Here is an 18,128-nt window from a genome sequence, read left to right as displayed (position 1 = left end):
ATTTTTTAAGAGTAGAAACCAAAGTCTGTCATGTGATTATTTACCAACCAATGAACTTGTACCTGTGTCCTGTCTGACCACTAGAGGCGCTATGGAGACAGATGTTACAGATTTCAATATTTAGTTTTATATGTTTTATGATCATTAAATGCATTTGTCACAACTTTGAGGCTGAGAAGACTTTTTTTTGTACATATGTGAAACTGCACACACAACACTTCCTTTGTTAAAAACACCCACATCTTCAACAAGCTCCCTACAAACATGCACATCATCACATGTCAGAAGTCCGCACACACACTCTGACCGCATCTCGTTATCTGCACACTAACTACAGACATATATGGTCAGAAACGAGTTTGCTGCATCTTCATTGGTTGTCAAACTCTTGTGGTCAAAGTATTGGACGCTGAGCGGTTTATAAAGGAGGAATGTTTTCTGACTTATTGCACAGACTTCATCTTTGGGTGATACTGATCCTCTCCCGACGAACTCCACCTTCACCCTCTTACTGACTTTCCTTTACTTATTTAAAGCTGGGACTAACATTCAAATTCAAAGTTTTGTACTTTTTAACGTAAATTCAGCCTCAAGAGTAATTTTATAAATTACAAAACTGACCTCATCTTCAGTCCGGCTGATTCTAATGCACCAGTTGTATTTATATACACTGTGAGAAGGAGTAAAACTGATTTGGTAATTATAATATCAATGACAATATTCAAAGCACTGTATAGAAAATATTTTAATATCGGTAATAGTTCATTATGACGGAGAATTAAAGCCACTTAAAGGGAAGAAAATCGGAGAGAATAAAGTTGTAATATCGTAAGAATAAAGTCATAAAATTAAGAGAATAAAGTTGTATATCGGTTGTCATGTAGGATCCTTGGAACAAAAACAAAAATGAGACATTTTCTGGAAATATTACGACTTATTCTTTAAATTACAACTTTAGGTCTTTATTCTCCAAACCTGTGAATTTGTCATGTTCAACATGGACATAATACTCGGTTGTATTTTATCACTTGTGCTTTGGTTGCTGTAGATTTGAGTCCTGCTATGAGCTGCACTGACAAATAATATTGAATACTGAATAAATATTGTTTTTGAACAACACATTATTCTGCTCAAAAACCCTGTGTAATAATCTTTCTCTCACACTCTAGACAAAATGAAGATCATTCTCCTGACTGGCATCATCTTGACTGTCGTCCAAACGATGTTTACCAGCGAACACGAGAAGCCTAACTACTCGAAGCCCTGTGACCCCAAGAGCGTATTCAAGAATGACCAAAACTTTACGAAGAAACACATCATTCAAACCAACAGGAGCTTGAATTGTGAAAAAGACTGGAAATGGTGAATTCAATTCTTTTATAGATTGTTGCCTTTTGAAAGAGGCAATGTCAGCAACAGCACTGTGTCATATCAAAGAGCATCATTATATTTATCATATCCAATCAGCAGCAGATACAGTTAATGTCATTTGATCTCCAACCCATAAAGGGGTTGGATTTAAACAATGTGAATAATACACAGTGAAATATTGATCTCATTTTGCAGGTATCTAAATGAGCAAGGACTCTGGTGCAGAACAACGAAGCAGTCGTTCCTCCCGGCCAATAAGAAGGTTGGCGTCCAGCAGATCTGCAGCACATCAGGCCTCTATGTGAAGGGTAACTTGTGCAGCAGCAGGGAGGAAATGATGGTGTATGAAGTGTTATCCTACAACTGTCCTCCAAAGTTGAATTCATATATTAATGTAACCAAGAAGTCAATGTTTGTGATTGTGGCCTGTAATATGGTTGGAAAAAAGTGCCTCCCCGTCCATTTTGAGGGAAACCAAAACCTCGAAAGAACGAAAGATCCGTGCATCCCATCTCAGAGACCACCGACCAATCAGAGCAAAGTCTTTGATCTCAAAGAAAGGCTGGCAGCCCAGGACTAGCGCTGGGGCGACGCGTCAACGTAATCGAGGTCATCGCTTTCGTAAATACGTCCACTTGCTAAACATGCGTCGACGCGTCGTAGGGCAGGTGGCTGCGCAGTCGAGGCTTGGACTCACCTGAAGAGTCCGAACTGGACTCGGACGCTGTTTTTAGATTTTGACGAACCGTTTCTATTTTAACTTCTCTCGCACTTACGGTAGTCTTATTTTAACCTGCGCAGCTTTTTCCGTCTTTATGGTAGTAAATCCTGGCAGCACACGGTAGTTGTGAACAAAGAGGAAAGTTAAAGCCGTTTAGTTGTTAAGTCTTTTTTTTATGTGAAATTTTGTTATATATTTAGAAAAAGAAAAGAAAAGGGGAAACTCAATTCATTTCCCCGTTGATGTTTCAGAAAGATACGGGATGATTCATGACCTTAAAACATTTGATTCAGAGCAATAAACCATTGTGAATGATCCCTTTCCTCTTCATTTTAACCTTGTTAACCTAGTGTTGTTATACATCATAGTTTGTATTCAGTTACTCATGTCTTGGCAGATTAAATGTCACCTTCAAACGAGCTGTGACACTTTAACTGATCCCTCCTGGTACAGACATTTCAAATAAAGATCAGTGCAGCTTTAAATATCAGTTCATCTGTTCTCAAGTTTGATCTTTAGATTCAATAAGTTTGTTCATAATTATATTTTCATGTAAGATTGTCCTTAACTGCTACAGTGCTAATTTCCTTTGTTTCCTTTGTATAATAAAAATACTCAATATGTTCATTGTCATTTCTTTTCTTGAGGAATAAATGAAATATATTATCCTTTCCATGATTATTTTCTATTTATCTATCTATACAGATAGATAAATGCACATACACACAAGTACACAGTATAATGACAGTACATTCACTTCCATTCATTGTGGACAGCCAAATCAAAACCAGGACCTCATAAGGACAGAGCTCTGGTCCCCATAAGGTATGCTGGTCCTGACAAGGTCAGTGTTTTTGCTGGTAAAGGTCCTACAGCAGAGGTCACTAACAGGCGGACCGCGGTCCGGGTCCGGACCCAGAAGCCGTCCCGTACGGACCCGGACCTACAGCCAAAACAGAAGGTTATGATTTAAAACCTGACGGGGTGCTTCTATTTGTAATCAGCACAGCTTTTGTAGTCTTTACGGTAGTGGTTTAGCGGATGAGGAAATGCACAGACCAATTGCATGCGAGTTAAGCCATCCCACATGATAACACTCAGCCAATCAAGTCTGTGCATTCCAGCAGGTAAACATTGCGACTCTACAGTGCAGACGGATGAGAGTTAGAGGCAAGTTACACATGAGAAGACGGGAGAAAGAAAAAGACAGATAGAGAAACAGGTAGAGAAAACAAAGGGAGAGAAACAGACGAACAAAGTGGGGGAGTGGGATATAAGAGAGGAAGAAAGTGATTCTAAAACTGTTCAATTGTTGAGATGTGTTGAGATTTATTATCTTGGTTTGAGACTTTTGAGTCAAGATGTGAAACAGAAAAAGGGAAATTCAAGCTTTTGCTCCCTTTATTTTATTTTTCTGAAGTTGAGCCCTTTATTTGAACATGCACAATTTTCACATTTTATTTATTTTCTCTTATTTTGAAATGCAGCCCTACTTTTATTTAGTTAATGAGAGAACATTATATATATCTGCAATCATACATATATGTTCAGTTCTTTGTTACGTGACAATAAATATTGTCAAAGTTTTTGAATCGTACTGAATTCATTTGATTTGACAGTCAGGTATTTAGTACATGCAGATGTTGATACAACTACTAGGCTACTTAAATATATATCACACTAAATAGTTAGACATTATGATCTTCCGGACCTTTGCTTCAAGAAATTTTCTCTATCTGGACCTTTTTAAATTTTAGTTGAATACCCCTGTCCTACAGAGTCAACAAAAACAAGTACACACACACACACACGTATAGCAGTATATTTTAAAAACAACAAACAGCATTGGTTTGGAAATATTCTTTTTCATTTTTAATATGAGAGCAGAAACAACTTGTATTGTAGTATTTTATTATCTGGTACTTTGATGGTTTTCCAAGATTGCAATAATTTTAAGACTGTCCAGTGAGTTCAGGTTTCCTCTTTTCAAAAATAGTACAAGAGCGAGTTTGTTTCTTCTCGTCATCAGGTAGAAAACGTCATGGAAACAGGATTACAGTAAAGTGGAGGAAATGAGAAAGGGGACAACCCTGTGACAGTAGGTAGAGAACGTCAGGGGAGTTAGCTTGTGTTAGCCTCATCGTGAACCTCAGAGCTGTTGGTCAGCAGGGAATCGAACCCTCTGCCTTTCTGAAAATCTCCTTCGCTAACTGACAGTAAAAGTTTCCCAGAGGGTCATGAAATTTGTCCCTCGTAGGAAACCGTACACGAGGCAAACAGACACAGTGTTTGCTGATGTTAGTAAAAACTGTTCTACTTTTAGCTTTCGCCATTACTGGCTAAATTAAAATGAAGTAAAAGATGGCAGTAAACATTTATTCATCATCATCGTCGTCGTCATCATCATCGTCGTCGTCATCATCATCATCGTCGTCGTCGTCGTCATCATCGTCGTCATCATCATTGTCGTCATCATCATCGTCGTCGTCGTCATCGTCGTCGTCATCATCATCATCGTCGTCGTCATCGTCGTCGTCATCATCATCATCGTCGTCATCATCTTCATCATCATCATCATCATCTGGGTCAATCTTTCCAGACAGAACATCGTCGACCCACTGCTCCAGCTCGTCAGCCGTGGGCATGTCGTCCTCGTCGTCCATTTCCAACCACACGCTGTCGGCCTGTCGAGGACGGACAGAGACAGTTTACGAAATGACCAAAGGACAAAATCAGTTCATACCACAACGTGTACGTGACTTTTTAGTTTGGTCCACGTCCCATCAGCTTACATGGAAGAGGCCGGGTTTATGCCCTTTAATGCAGCCAGCCACCAGGGGGCGATCGACGTGATTTGCTTATGGTTACTCACAGCTGCTACTTATGTTGATCTGAGAGCAGGCAGGATGCTGCAATGTCTCACTATCGCCCTTTGAGGTACAACATGGTATTGCAAGACAGGACAAGAAAGGGCTAGCTGGTTAGCATGCACATAAAACCAAAGTTTTGTATATTTGTTATTGTTTGAAAATAAAAAAATTTGCCCCTTTAACAATTTAAACTACAAATGTGTTAAAATGTAAAATATTTACTGACACAATTTTTTTTAAGTGTATACTTTTTGTTCTGGGTAGTACTCCGAACAAGTTTGCAGCATTTATTTAGTTTTGGGATTTATCGGGCGATGGATGGAGTTTGCTTACATCCTCAACATCAACGACACCGATCTGAGGAGCAGACAGGTCGATACCGAACGTCTTCTCCCAGTACGGCACCAGCTGAAAACGACAGAGACATCAAATTATATAATATATGTTCTGATACCATTAGACATTAGCAGCAATTTTCAGCAGTGTTAATAAGTTGCCATATACGGGTTATGTTCGGGGGGGGGGGGGGGTTTCATACCAAGGGGAAGTTGTCGGGGTCGATCCAGATGATGCTGAGGTTTGGGTTGTCGGTGTTCTCACGTGCCACCTCCTTCAGGATTTCCAGGAATTCATAACCATCTAGAGAAAAGGTCAAAGGTCAGGTATATGGATGGGGGGGTGGGGGTGGGGTGCTTTGTGGATAAATCAGAGCTATGATTATAAATAAAGAATAAAAGAAGTAACCAGGGTCATCCTCCTCAGCAAAGGCAACAATGTGCTCTCCATTAATGTCGTCCTCCTGTAAACAGAGAGACGGGGACATGTCCATTTCTTTAAATCAAGGTGAAATATGAATATTGTTGAATCTCTTTAATTACAGAGACGTCTCTTACCCAGATCTCGTACATGCTGTGAGGCTCCAGCTTCCTCAGAGTGGGCCTGAAGCATTAACATATTCAAATTTAAATGTTTCGCACTGAAATATTTAAACGCTGATCTTATGGTTTTGCTAAATGTGGTGATAAGTTGTTTCGGCAGCACACCTGTCGTGCTGCTCGATGTAGTCCACGAGCTCGGACTCGATGTAGGGTTTCCCTGGAATGGTGACGGAATCCTCCATGAACGGCTCATAGAAATCAACTTCGTTCATCTTCAGCTTCAGCTTCTTGGCGATCTGAAGTCGCGTGAATCGAGAGGAGAAACAGAAAATATTAACATTTCAACAGAATTTATTTTTGCTCTATTGCTCTCCTTTGAAATTGAAAATAAAACAGTTCAAACCTTGGGGTCAAATGTGGCGTAGAACTTGACGAACGGGTGGAACTCCTCGGCAGCATCATCGTACTCGATGAAGTCTGGATGGAGAACAGACAGAAGAATATAGAACTGAAGGAAATATTCATTGTAACTGATCTGAAGCTCGTCAACTTCCACCTACGAGGAGATTTCCCGCTCTTGAAGAAGCCGACCAGCTTGATGACCTCATCGATGTTGTGGAAGCCCTTCAGCTCGCGCTCGTTGTCGATGATCTCCACTGGTTCTTCGATCACCTGACCAGTGGAATAAATGGATTATTATACAGAACAATATCACTGCAGCTGCCCTGTGTAGAAATGTAATGACCACAGATTTCTTACATCATAGATGAACTCAACCAGGGTGTCTGAGGCCAGCTCGCCGTCGTACTCGATTATCTCGTTGTCGGCGAAGATGTAGATGCTCTCCACCTCGTCCAGACCTGAGGAGAGAAGAGTGTTCCATCAGAACGTTTCCTTATGCAGCCAATAGAATAAAATACAACCTAATATAATTCCTTTTATTGTCATAGGAGAATTAGGGAGCATTCACATAATCACAAAAATAAGAGAATATGAAATATATACTTTAACATGTACAGGTGTAAATTGAAAACATTATAGTAGCTTATTATTATAAATATAGCTTATTGGTTTAAGAATATATCAAGTAACATTGCAACTTATGTAAAATTAACTCTTTGGGCAGTGCTGCAAATTAATTAATATTTTCTTTTCCATACACAACACCAGCAAACAATATGTGGAAAGTTATAACACACACACACACACACACACACACACACACACACACACACACACACACACAGCTGAAATATCTTTGGTGAACACTTGGGGGCAGCACTGTTTCACATGTTAATCCATTAGGCCTCAAATCTTCTCTCAAGTTTCAATCCCATATTTACAGTTACATTTTTGTTTTTGTCAAATTATTTTTAATAGCACATATACATTTGGATTCAGGTTCGTGCTCATCTCTTGTTTGGTCGATAATAATAACTGGGGACGATTGTGACGTCTGAGAATTGGGACAAATGAGGAGAATTTGCTGTTGTTGTTTGTCACTTGATCTGAGACATTCCGTGAAGGCAATTCTAGATTTTAAAGGAAAGAGATAATTTTAACTGAGCTAAAAAAAAAACTTCAGTCTTACCCAACTTCTTGGCCACAGAAGAGTCCTTCTTTTCGTCCACCAGCCCGAATCCAATGTCCTCGTCGTCCAGATCGGCCAGGACTTGGGCTGCGAGCTGCACAGAGAAACACACACGGAGAGAAAGTTCTATTTAGTTTCATACGAGTGCTGATTCTGCGTCTGACTCGTGTGCGGCCGTCTGATTCCCTAATCTCAGAACTCCAGTAAAACGTTTCATTTACACAAGATAAATACACACTTGGCATTTCATCTCACTTTCAAGGCCTTAAAAGCAAAAGCTTTGGATTGCTGCCTTGCACTTTCTAAATCGGAGTGAAACCGAAGCCAACAATCGACAGCCCTCGTAAGCCGGCATGAGGGGAGCGTGGACAGCGGGGTCTCCAGACACCAGAAGAACAAGAGGGGCAGAACTTGAGCCAAATATGTGGCGGTGAAGAGACGCTGCGACAGGTGTGGTGGAGAGGGGCTCGCCCTATGGGAACATTCAGCCGCTGCACACATGCACATATACTGTAAATAAACTGTCTGCACACCGCATCTCTCATACTTGTATGTACAAATACACACAAACACTTGTTTCTTGTGTTGATTTCTTCTACGTGTTGTTGCTTATTCGCTCAGTTCAGCACCTTCGGGCCTTTGCACACAGACGCAGCAGCGTATGAAGCAGCCTTGCAGAGTGGACGACATTCAGAAGCAGCCAAATGCCTGAAAGCACCAGCACAGAGCGCTTTGTGCAGTAAGATGGAGGACGTGCTTCACAGGCAGCATCCATTCTGTTGGTCGGCAGAGTTTAGTTTCCTCAGGATCGTGGGAAATGTTCCACCTTCTTTTGCTTTAACCCAAATCAGGACAATAAGGACATTACTTCTCGCTCCGACATCTTTCTACTCATGCGGATACTTTCTGCTGAAGTTTGAGGCGAGAGGATCAATGCTAATTCTGCATATTCAAACATAAAATCTTATTTTATAAGTCCAGCGAGGGGTTGTTCTACAAAGACATAGTGTGAGAGTGTGTTGACTTCTCAGTCCCTGTGTTTCCAGTCTTTATGCTAAGCTAAACTAGCCTAAGCTCAGGAGGAAGTGAACCGGCTCTAGCTTCAGAATAAAACGGCAAACAAACAAACAAGTGCATTTAGCAGAATGTCAAACTGTTCCTTTAAGAAAGACGTTCCTCTGACCTTAGTGATATAACGTAAAGGTAAATGAAATTTTGCTTGTGTTTTGAACTTTTCATTAATTTCCCGGGGAATAATTCATGGATCTAGATTTTTTTTAAATCAGCCATATTTAGCAGACTGATATTTATGAGTGTGTGTACTGTGGTGCTGGTTTAGTTCCTCATTGGGAACATTTTTGGAGCAGAACGTGATTCTAATTAAATTGTTCTCCCTTAATCTCGAGTTTATGAAGCGTAATTATTTTAATGTTTTGAGAATTCCATAAGAATTATCATTTTCTTCCATTTTTCTGGGACAACAGGAGTTTCAGAGACTAAAAACCATGGCACCAAATCAATAAACACTAGTATTTGGGTATACTGGCCCCATCTGAAATCTAAAGTGTCCCCTGAAGTGTCCCAGTGCATGGATGTTGGACATATGATCGGCCCCTCCTATGAATGGATGAATTAGTCAGTTCACCCTTCAATCACAAGTAAGACGTCAAGTGCTCGCAGCCCAAGCTGCTGCTGGACTCTGAAAGCAGTTCAGTCCTCACACGTCTGTGACATCGGTTTGATGCCTCGTGTCATTTTGAACTGAACTGCAGTCCAGGGCCCAGCGGCACAGGGATCAGGAGCCGAGCAGACACAGGGAGGCAGGCCGTGACATACCTGAAAGGTATTTGCTGCTTGTCTCGTGATAAACTGCAAGAAGAGGTAACGCTTTAGGGCAAAGCACAATACTCACAGCCTCCAGGTTTACAACAGAAGGGAGCGGCCTTCAGAGGAGACAAGACGGGTCCGAACGTAAACACAGAGAGGACGATTAAAGCCCCACACACACACACACACACACACACACACACACACACACACACACGTTGATTTGATTTGAATTGATTTGATAGGAAGCGGTGCTCGTTAATCGATAGAAAAACACTGTAAATAAGCCAGAATTCACCATACACACCATGGACTGTAAATAAAACCCTCCCGCTATGCAGAAAAGAAGCCAAAATATCCCGGACACGAACGCTGCCATCTTGCACCGTCTATGACATTTGGAGCCAGAGTCTGCGTAGTAGTGATCGGGGTTGAAGCCGCGGTATCAAGGTTTGCCGACGCTTATTAAAATCAGAGACATGACAGAAACCAGCATTTTTTACATGTATTAACTTTTTTGTTTTGTCCACGTTGCCATGGAGGCGGCGGGATTCAAGACCTATACTGCAGCCAGCCACCAGGGGTCAATTGAGAGGCTTGAGCGTCACTTTTGGGAGCCGTCATGTCGTCCATCTTTATTTACAGTCTATGATATACGGCTACGCACATGATTTCACAAAATCTGTATGTTGGTGAATAAATAAAAGACAAGCTCATATTTCACAACTTTCTGTTTCATTATTTTCACGATTAATTAGATTGAATATCAAATTGCTGAAGTGCAAACTTTTCCCCTGTATCCCCCGTCAGCACAGGCCACACTCGTACGAGTGGGGTATTTATAAGAGGAGAAGATTCGGGCTCTTGCAGAGGAGGTGGAAGCGAAGCAGGAGCAGCTATATAAGGTCGTGTGAGAAGCCTGTTGAGGAGCAGAACAGAGGCCCGAGATCCCTCACATATAGAAACGGGTGTGGAGAAGGCGGGGCTGATGGACGGCAGCAGACACCTGACACTTTACTGACATCCATCACGTCTGTCAGCCACGCTCATCAGTTTGGTCCTCGCTGAAAACCAACCTCTCCTCTCTGCTTCCTTCTCTTCCTCATTTTCCTTCCCATCCTCTGGATATTTTGTAAATCCTAACTCAGCCCCTGACGCCCGCTCACCCTCCTCATTCTGCTCCCTCGTTAACATCCGGTAGCCCGGCCGGTGCAGAGCCAAGTGAGAGGTCAGCAAGTCGCCGCTTGGCTCCATCACCCGAAGCCCAGTCACCGCGGGCTCGTCAGGTGACGCGATGCGAGGGCAGAGTGCCACGGTGAGTTGTCAGAAACGTGCTCTGGGTCCTCGCTGCACTTGGCATCGACTGATGAGCCGGGGGGAGGGTGGCAGGTTGGCAGCACAGCCGAGGGCTCGTATTTCTTGTAATGTAGACGTTGAAATACTTGCTGTGCACTGATCCTGGTTAGCCTAACAACATGTAGCCTATTGGTTGCTGACTGGTGTTATTGCCACGGACCCAACACGTTTGTCTACAATGCTCTCGGACCACCAGTCTCTGATCTCGTAACTTTTATTAGCGACAGCGCCCTCTGCAGCCACAGGGGGGGGGGGGGAACCAGGTGTTCTCATGTGGACGCAGATATTCTGTCATATCTGTTTGCATTCGATTGCACTGATGATCAACTCCTCCCTCTCCAGGGGTCGAGATCGTACCCACGCTGGGTCACAGGGAATTATTTCGAGACCTTTTCATTGTCATCACAAACAATTGGCTCTTTCTTTCCTGCTGCACAGTTCAGATATGAAAACCCTCTCAGACAAAGACCCAAATGAGAAAGCAGGAGTGTAATCACAGTGATTTGCAGGGAATCCATTCACACGTGCTTCACAGCTACAATGCGGCTGCATCCATGTCGTTCTAAAACCTCTCTCATTTCACTTCATTAGCCGGAGCTCAAAGCAGGAAGCACTCTGAACCTGTTCATCACGGTGTCAGCGGCAGTGAGACGCCGTCATCTCAGGAATCTGCAGGTGTTCTACTCTCACTGTGAACTGCACACACGGCAAGAGGAAGTGAACGAAGCTCAGCAGAAGTTCAATCAGGTGTTTGAGAGTCGGCTCCTCGTCACGTCTTCGTCGTTTAATTGATCCTATCGACACCACCACGTTTCCTTCTCTACACACAACCTCTTCAACCACGACGACGCCACAATATCTCGTTACCAAAACACGACATCACTTTCTCCTCTTCCCAGTAAAAAGTACGTCTGACTTCACAATAATGATCTCAAATTAGAGCTGAATCGGTAAAAAGAGGGAAGATGAAAAGGTTTCCTGTGTGAGCGAGTGTCCTGGGATCTGTGCAAGATTAGAAGTTGAGCCAGCGTTTCCCCGTCAGCCAAAACGGTAAATTAGTAATGGCTGCTGTAACACATCAGGACGTTCTACACAGGGCTGTTACATAACACTGCGCCGGGGTGGGCATGAAAGATTCATACACACAAGCACTGACAACACTCTGACTCGCCCGCAGCTACTGGAACTGCACCAGTTTCATCTCAGATTTTTCAAAAGCTTCTTCAAAACGCCTGCTTTTAGAGATAAAATAAAGATTCCTCAAACTTGGAGTTTACAGTTTTCTGTTCCGTGGCACAACACGGCCTCATGGGAGACGTGTGAAATGTATGGTAAAGCTTCTAGAACTCTCACAGGCACACGAGCGGATTGGCTGCAGCGACTTGCGAGGGCAGAAGAGTCCGGGACCATCTGTGAATGACTCACTTTGACAGAAATAAGCCGCATTACAAACACGTCTCCGCTGATCGACCCTGGATCCTCCTGCATCGCTTGTTCTCGTCACGTTAAAGAGGCCGGGGCTCGAAGTGCTGGATGGAGCCGTGGGAGGTTTTCACATTTGATTTCATTACAAACATCTGCATTCACCGGTTGAGTCGTGTTTTTGGTTGCAACAAAAAAAGGTGCAACGACGCAAAGGTGTGTTAATAAAGATCAGTTAGCAAGCGTGCACAGTCACAACTAAATATTTTGATATGTTATTTATTCCTAAAAGTGAAGCCAAAATGTCTGGATCGCCCCCTAATGGCTGGCTCATATACATCGCCTCCTCCATGTAAGCAGATGGGACGTGAAACAAACTTAAAAGGTAAACTACAACAGTCTATTGCAGCTTCATTCATATTTCCTCCAGCATCTATAATATCCATCTATGATGTAGACAGATTTTAAATCGTCCCCATTTTTCTGTCAGAAAAAGGTGAAATCGTAATAATCTCGTCAACTTCGTCGATATTCATATCTATTCTTCTCCGGATTATTTCCCTTCACGGAGATACAGCCACGGAGCTGAGGGGACGGGCGGATGGTAAATTTAGCGTGACAGAAACAGCATGCGAGCTCTCGGGAACTATTTTGGACGGGAGACGCTGACAGGTCCGTCGATGAGCTGTAAAGTCTGCCGACATGTACAAGAACCCCCGCCTCAGCTAATATTCAACCACCGGTGGTCTTTGTGGACATTTGATCCAAGTTACGCCCTGAAATCGCTTTGACTTAGTTTCTTCCTATTTCATGTATTAAAATAATCTAATTTCTGCATCTGCTGCACATTTGTATGTCAATGTTTCTGGTCTGTATTTCTTTATAAACATTTTTTTTATAGAAAAGCAGTAAAAGAAAGTAACCCTGATGATGTCACTGTGATGTCATCAAGTCTTCATCTACAATGACACCTCCAGTATTAACATAATGTGTTGCATCATGGGTAATGTAGGATTCTGTAGTTTCTCTAGCTTGGAACTCAATACCTCAGCCTCTACTTTAGCAGTTTTTAATAATACAATGATAATTAAATATATACAAATTAGATTATATGCAAAAGCCCAACTTTTGTATGAAAAGGCAAAAGGCTTGTACATATTTTGAATATTTTTATTGTAAATAGTATTTCTACTTTCTTATTTCAATTCTTATAACATTTTGTCCTTGTGCTGCTGTGTCGATTCGGAATTTCCACTACAGAGGATCAATAAAGGTAAAACTCATGTTATCTTAATACTTCACTTTAATCTTTCGGACCCGAACCCGATGTTTTCTCGATCTCAAGCACGTGCAGCGTAAAACAAAACAAAACAAAACAAGCAGAGCCGAGCCCACGTGACCGAACCCGACGGGAACATGAATTTCAGATATAACACCTGTGAACCGAGCCCATGGATCATATTCCACTGTGAACACTCAGCTCTTACACATTAGTCACCACAGAGATGCACATGTCATTAATGTGATTCAAAGGTGAAGTTATATTTGGGATAATTCAACACCATCAAATGGAGCATTTAACACATCTCAGATCATCCATATTGTGACACTATACGTTTCAACGACAGCTGAGCCTCCATTCTTAATCCTCCACAAACAACAGGTGGGTTCTGACTCGGAGGAAAGTGGACGAGGCGGAACGCAAACAAACGTCTTCACCCATCAGCGCCGAGGAGACGCCGTCATCATCGCGGAGGAAGAGCGAGGACACCTCATCTAACTCCTGTCACGGCTAATGACATCACATGGGACCAATTGGGTCTTAATTTAGAGTCTTTCACACCCTTAATTGGGAGACGGAGGAGGAAAGGTAAGAGGAGCTCTATCAACGACGTGGCTCCCACACAGTTTGACATCGGTGTCACTAAATGTTAATTATCCAGAGCTGCTTAAGTTCCTCCCCCGGGGAGGTTATGTTTTCACCCCTGTTCGTTTTGTTACGAGAAAACTGTTCGACCCATTTCCAGGACATCTTGAGGAAGTGGAGACCTCGGGACGAACTTATCACATTTTAGTAAAGATCCAGGTCAGGGGGTGGTTCCAGGAATAGTTTTTATCTTTATCTTTAAGGTTACACCAACGGAAAATGGAGGCGAATAAAACGTTTGCTTCCTGTGGCGAGGCAACAGCATCGAATCCTGGGAGAGGCCAAGTGTCTTGAAGCTGAAGGATCTGCAGGTCACCAAGAGTCCGCAGAGACTCGGCCCGTTGGCCCAGCCTGAGCCAAGATAACTGGAGGTAATCAGATCCGAACCCACTTGTGCATTCAGGACAAAGGGCGTCAGCGTCCATGGCTTCAAGTCAGAGTCAATAATAGTCGTCTGGCAGCCGCAGGTTCACAGGTCGTCGTGTCGGATCGACGAAACCGGGAGTTTTTAAGGTTTTCAAGGGGGACTCTCTCTCTTTTGTTATATTGCTATGGATGAAAATTATTTACGTTTGTAATAGACTTTTTAATTTAATTAATTTTAATTCAGTTGTTTTGATTCTTATAGCAGAATCAAGCAGCTTATTGATTCAGCCGTCTGAGACTTGTTGCCTAAAACAAACCTCATACAACATTACCTCTCTCTCTCTCTCTCTCTCTCTCTCTCTCTCTACCATTAAAAAAATGCAGGCATGAAATTTATTGTGCCGGTGAAACGAGGAGGGCTCCGACATGTCTAGCTATCGGTTACCACGGCAACAGTCTGACCTTTTCCCAGGTCTCCGAGTAGACGGACGGAGATTAGACGAGATTCTCAAACCGTGAAGATTTCCTGAGAGACACGTGTTCACACAGCTTGTGTCCACCTCCGTCACCTTTCTCTGTTAGCAAGAGAATTCTATTTAAACTGGCGGATAAATCAGAGAAACATCCTCGGTGCGTCTTCTCCATTAGCTCGTCGCTTACACTCTTTAAATGGACGCTCACGTTTCTCTACAGGAGTCTTATAGCGACATATACATCAATGAATTCAGCTTCTTTTACCGTTCAAGTCACTTTAATGCAGTTTCTGAAATCTAGAGTTTCAGAACGCCAGCCTCTGCAGGATGAGACGTTTGGTTTGGTTGAAGACCTCATATATCCCATGAACAATATGCACTAACAAAATAATCGTTTTCAGATTGTCACGATGAGGTAGGGAGGGTTTGGTTCGATGTGGGGGCACCCCCCAGGTCCCTTTTTTATACCTGGGGCCACCAAAGTCAGTGGAAACGCTCCTGCTGTCTTTATTTGACTCTAACTTTATCATCAGCTTCACCACTGACTGCATTCGAGAGCAAACGATTTAAATAAATTGGGCCGTGGTATTTGAACGGTAAATCTATCAATTAGAAAACAAACTGCAATCGACCGCGCTGCCATGCACTTCAACGTGTGCACGTGTGTGAGTCGTTAGAAGCTCCCCTGAGAGCCGCTGGGAAATTCAAACACCACTAGGATAAATAAAATAAAGAACAAATATAAATGGTTAAATAAATAAATAAATGCCTAAACACACAATCGAATAAATAAAAGAATAAATGCAGTTCGATTAAAAAGGCTCATCCTGTATTCCCATTATCCTTATTTCTGCATTTATTTAATGAAGTATTTATATATCTCTAAAATAAACAAGATCAAATTAAGTGAAAGCTGTATAAGCCCATGGACGTATTGTGATACAGTGTGGCTCTGCTCAGTTTACTGGATGTAAGAGTGCGTTGAGTAAAAAGATCGCTGCAATCTGAGCCGTGCAGTGATTGATGAGCGAGAGCATTTACAGTTTGTCAAAGGTCAGAGGTCAAACAGAAACAGTCTTAAAGTACATGACGGATCGTATCCGGTCCAAGCTTTGAACAAAGGTAGTTAAGATTTTATTCCCCGAGCGCTGCACCTTAATAATTCATGCTCCCTGATTCAGAGGTGGTAATGACCAGCTATTTTAAGCATCCCCCTCTGAACACCTCCAGTGCTCTCCCCTGATTGGCTGGACGGCCGCAACTGGCAGGAAGTGGGTAAGACAAGTGAGAGTCGAGCGGTGGATCTGCTCCAGGAAGCATCGCTCTCTCAGGCCAAGAAGCTCCCCTTGGCAGCGCTGATCTGAAATTGATCAGATCCAATGACTTGTGTGTGTAAATGATGGTTTAGGGCTTCGGCTGCTGTCGCTGGGGGGTGTGGTGAAAGGGAACAGAGGTGAGGTACGGCCCCTAAACCCTCCGTCCGTCCCACGAGGGCCGTTAGCCTCTTGCTAAGCACGCAGCGCTGTGCTGGGCTATTTACAGAGGTGACTTACGCAGGCCCGTGTCAGCGACACTCTGTAAGAAGACACTGTGGATCTGACAGGACGCGGTGCTGTGGACACGCCGGCTGACAGTGCGGCCCAGGTGCTTCGCCTGCAGGCCCGAGTCCTACAGGTTTAATAGAGACTCCAGAAAAGACGCACAGTGCATCTGTTGAGTGCAGCAGACTAAGAGAAAGTGCCTGGCTCAAAGGCACCTCAGCTTCTGGAAGAGAAATATTTGCTTGTTGTCCAGAATCTAACTGTGGATTAAACGGAGCTATAAATGATCATGCATCACATCCGGGGACAAAATCAACAGAACAACTCTCTTGTGCTTTTCAGACAGACCCTAAAATCCAGATATTTTCCTGACAGGCTCGTAGTAAAATGTCTGAGAAATGTCCAAATAAGCTGATGAGACAATGCAGCAGCAAGAATAAAATCAGCTCGTGTGCACATTGACAATGTTTCCAACACGAAACTGGAAGAATGCAAACGTAACAACAAGAGGGGACGAAAGACGCAGAAGACACACCACCTTCAACCAGAGGCCCTCCTGAGAGAGAAGGTTCTAAAGCCCAGTCTGGGTCTTTGACTATGAACCTTCAGGGGAAATTTTATTAATTTAGTTACTGACCAAGGTTTCTAAACGCATCCAACATCTATACAACGTATCCTTTAAGCAACATTGGGCGAGAGGCAGGACGCCCCCTGGCCAGGTTTCTTATTTAGTTTGAACTGCATGCTAACGTGGTGCTAAATGTCTTAGCATGTTTGATACACATCAACCAGGCCAGAGGTTGTGTTAGCAAACGTTTCTATATCCACACTGGAGTGAATTCAGACACATACGATTCTGACACCAAAGCCCAGAGTTTTCAAATTACTTTTGCAGGATGCCTCACCCGAAATCCACGAATCCGTCAACGTGACCCCGGCGAACACCTGCTCTCTTCCTCCTCACCTGGAACCCTCATAGCAAAAGCCACGTCTGCATCCAGGGATCCCCAACCGGAGCCAAAAGGATCCATGTGAAACGCTTCCCTTCCCCTCCTCCTCCCCACTATGACCCTTTCCCCCACATAGGCAACAGATCCATCCTGTGTCATGCTTTGGCGTGGGACCCACCTCCAACGCCAGCTCCTCTATCTGAAACTGCTTCATGGCGCTGCGGTTCCCGTCCACGTTTTTGTGGTAGTAGATCACCATCACGTCGTACTTCTTCATGACGGACTTGTAGTTCTTCGAGCTGAGGGCATGGACGCGGTCCTTGCCATCATACTTGGGGATCTCTAAGCCTTTGTTGCCCCAGGACAGGGCCCCCAAAGAGAGGAAGACCCCCAGAAACACCCAGCCCCACTTCATGGCTATCGTCACCGTGGTCAGAAGACTTCCTCTTCTCAGAGCCGTTACTATCGACGTGGGGTCGGAGGTGGAAGTAAAACACACCTGAAGGTTTTTACGTCGTTCCTAACACTAGCTGGTGTCAACACGGGAGAGTTAGGAACCACTTCCTGACCCCACCGGCTAGAGAAGAGCCGCTCTGACGGGGACCCCCTCCTTTTAAAAGAACCACACGTGGTTTACGCCCACAGAAAGAGGGGGGGCCCTTGTTGGGGACGCGAGACACTGATCCCACTCGTCCAGGAGCCGCGATGGAGGGGCTGCCAAAAAAGCCGGGCGCACCCTGAGGGGAGGGGGCTCAGGGAAATAGCAGAGGGGTGGTAACGTGGGAGGAGTCACGCTCGGGTCACAGCTGCTTGAAGCAGTGGCTATGAAAAGGGA

The 18,128-nt window shown here is 43.6% G+C and overlaps 1 protein-coding gene across 4 annotated transcripts; it reads right to left on the bottom strand.

Moving 5' to 3' along the window:
• Positions 1 to 3,937: 3,937 nt before the first annotated feature.
• Positions 3,938 to 18,128, bottom strand: casq1b (calsequestrin 1b). 4 transcript variants are annotated; one of them, XM_034614994.1, is made up of 13 exons: positions 17,472 to 18,128; positions 9,268 to 9,300; positions 7,432 to 7,525; positions 6,600 to 6,700; positions 6,401 to 6,512; positions 6,244 to 6,317; positions 6,006 to 6,136; positions 5,856 to 5,901; positions 5,707 to 5,761; positions 5,501 to 5,601; positions 5,296 to 5,370; positions 4,567 to 4,776; positions 3,938 to 4,482 (listed from the first exon to the last, which is right to left on the bottom strand). In XM_034614994.1, the coding sequence occupies exons 1-13, from the start codon at positions 17,706 to 17,708 to the stop codon at positions 4,468 to 4,470; spliced, it is 1,284 nt and encodes a 427-aa protein (XP_034470885.1). In that variant the 5' UTR covers positions 17,709 to 18,128; the 3' UTR covers positions 3,938 to 4,467. The 4 variants fall into 4 exon arrangements, with proteins under 4 accessions (XP_034470885.1, XP_034470886.1, XP_034470883.1 ...); XM_034614995.1 differs by having other exon boundaries at positions 4,630 to 4,776; XM_034614992.1 differs by having other exon boundaries at positions 3,938 to 4,776.

This window comes from Hippoglossus hippoglossus, chromosome 18 (genome assembly GCF_009819705.1).
Source record: "Hippoglossus hippoglossus isolate fHipHip1 chromosome 18, fHipHip1.pri, whole genome shotgun sequence".
Taxonomy (NCBI): domain Eukaryota; kingdom Metazoa; phylum Chordata; class Actinopteri; order Pleuronectiformes; family Pleuronectidae; genus Hippoglossus; species Hippoglossus hippoglossus.
The sequence above is the reverse complement of the archived record's forward strand: the minus strand, read 5'-3'. Positions and strand labels throughout refer to the sequence as shown.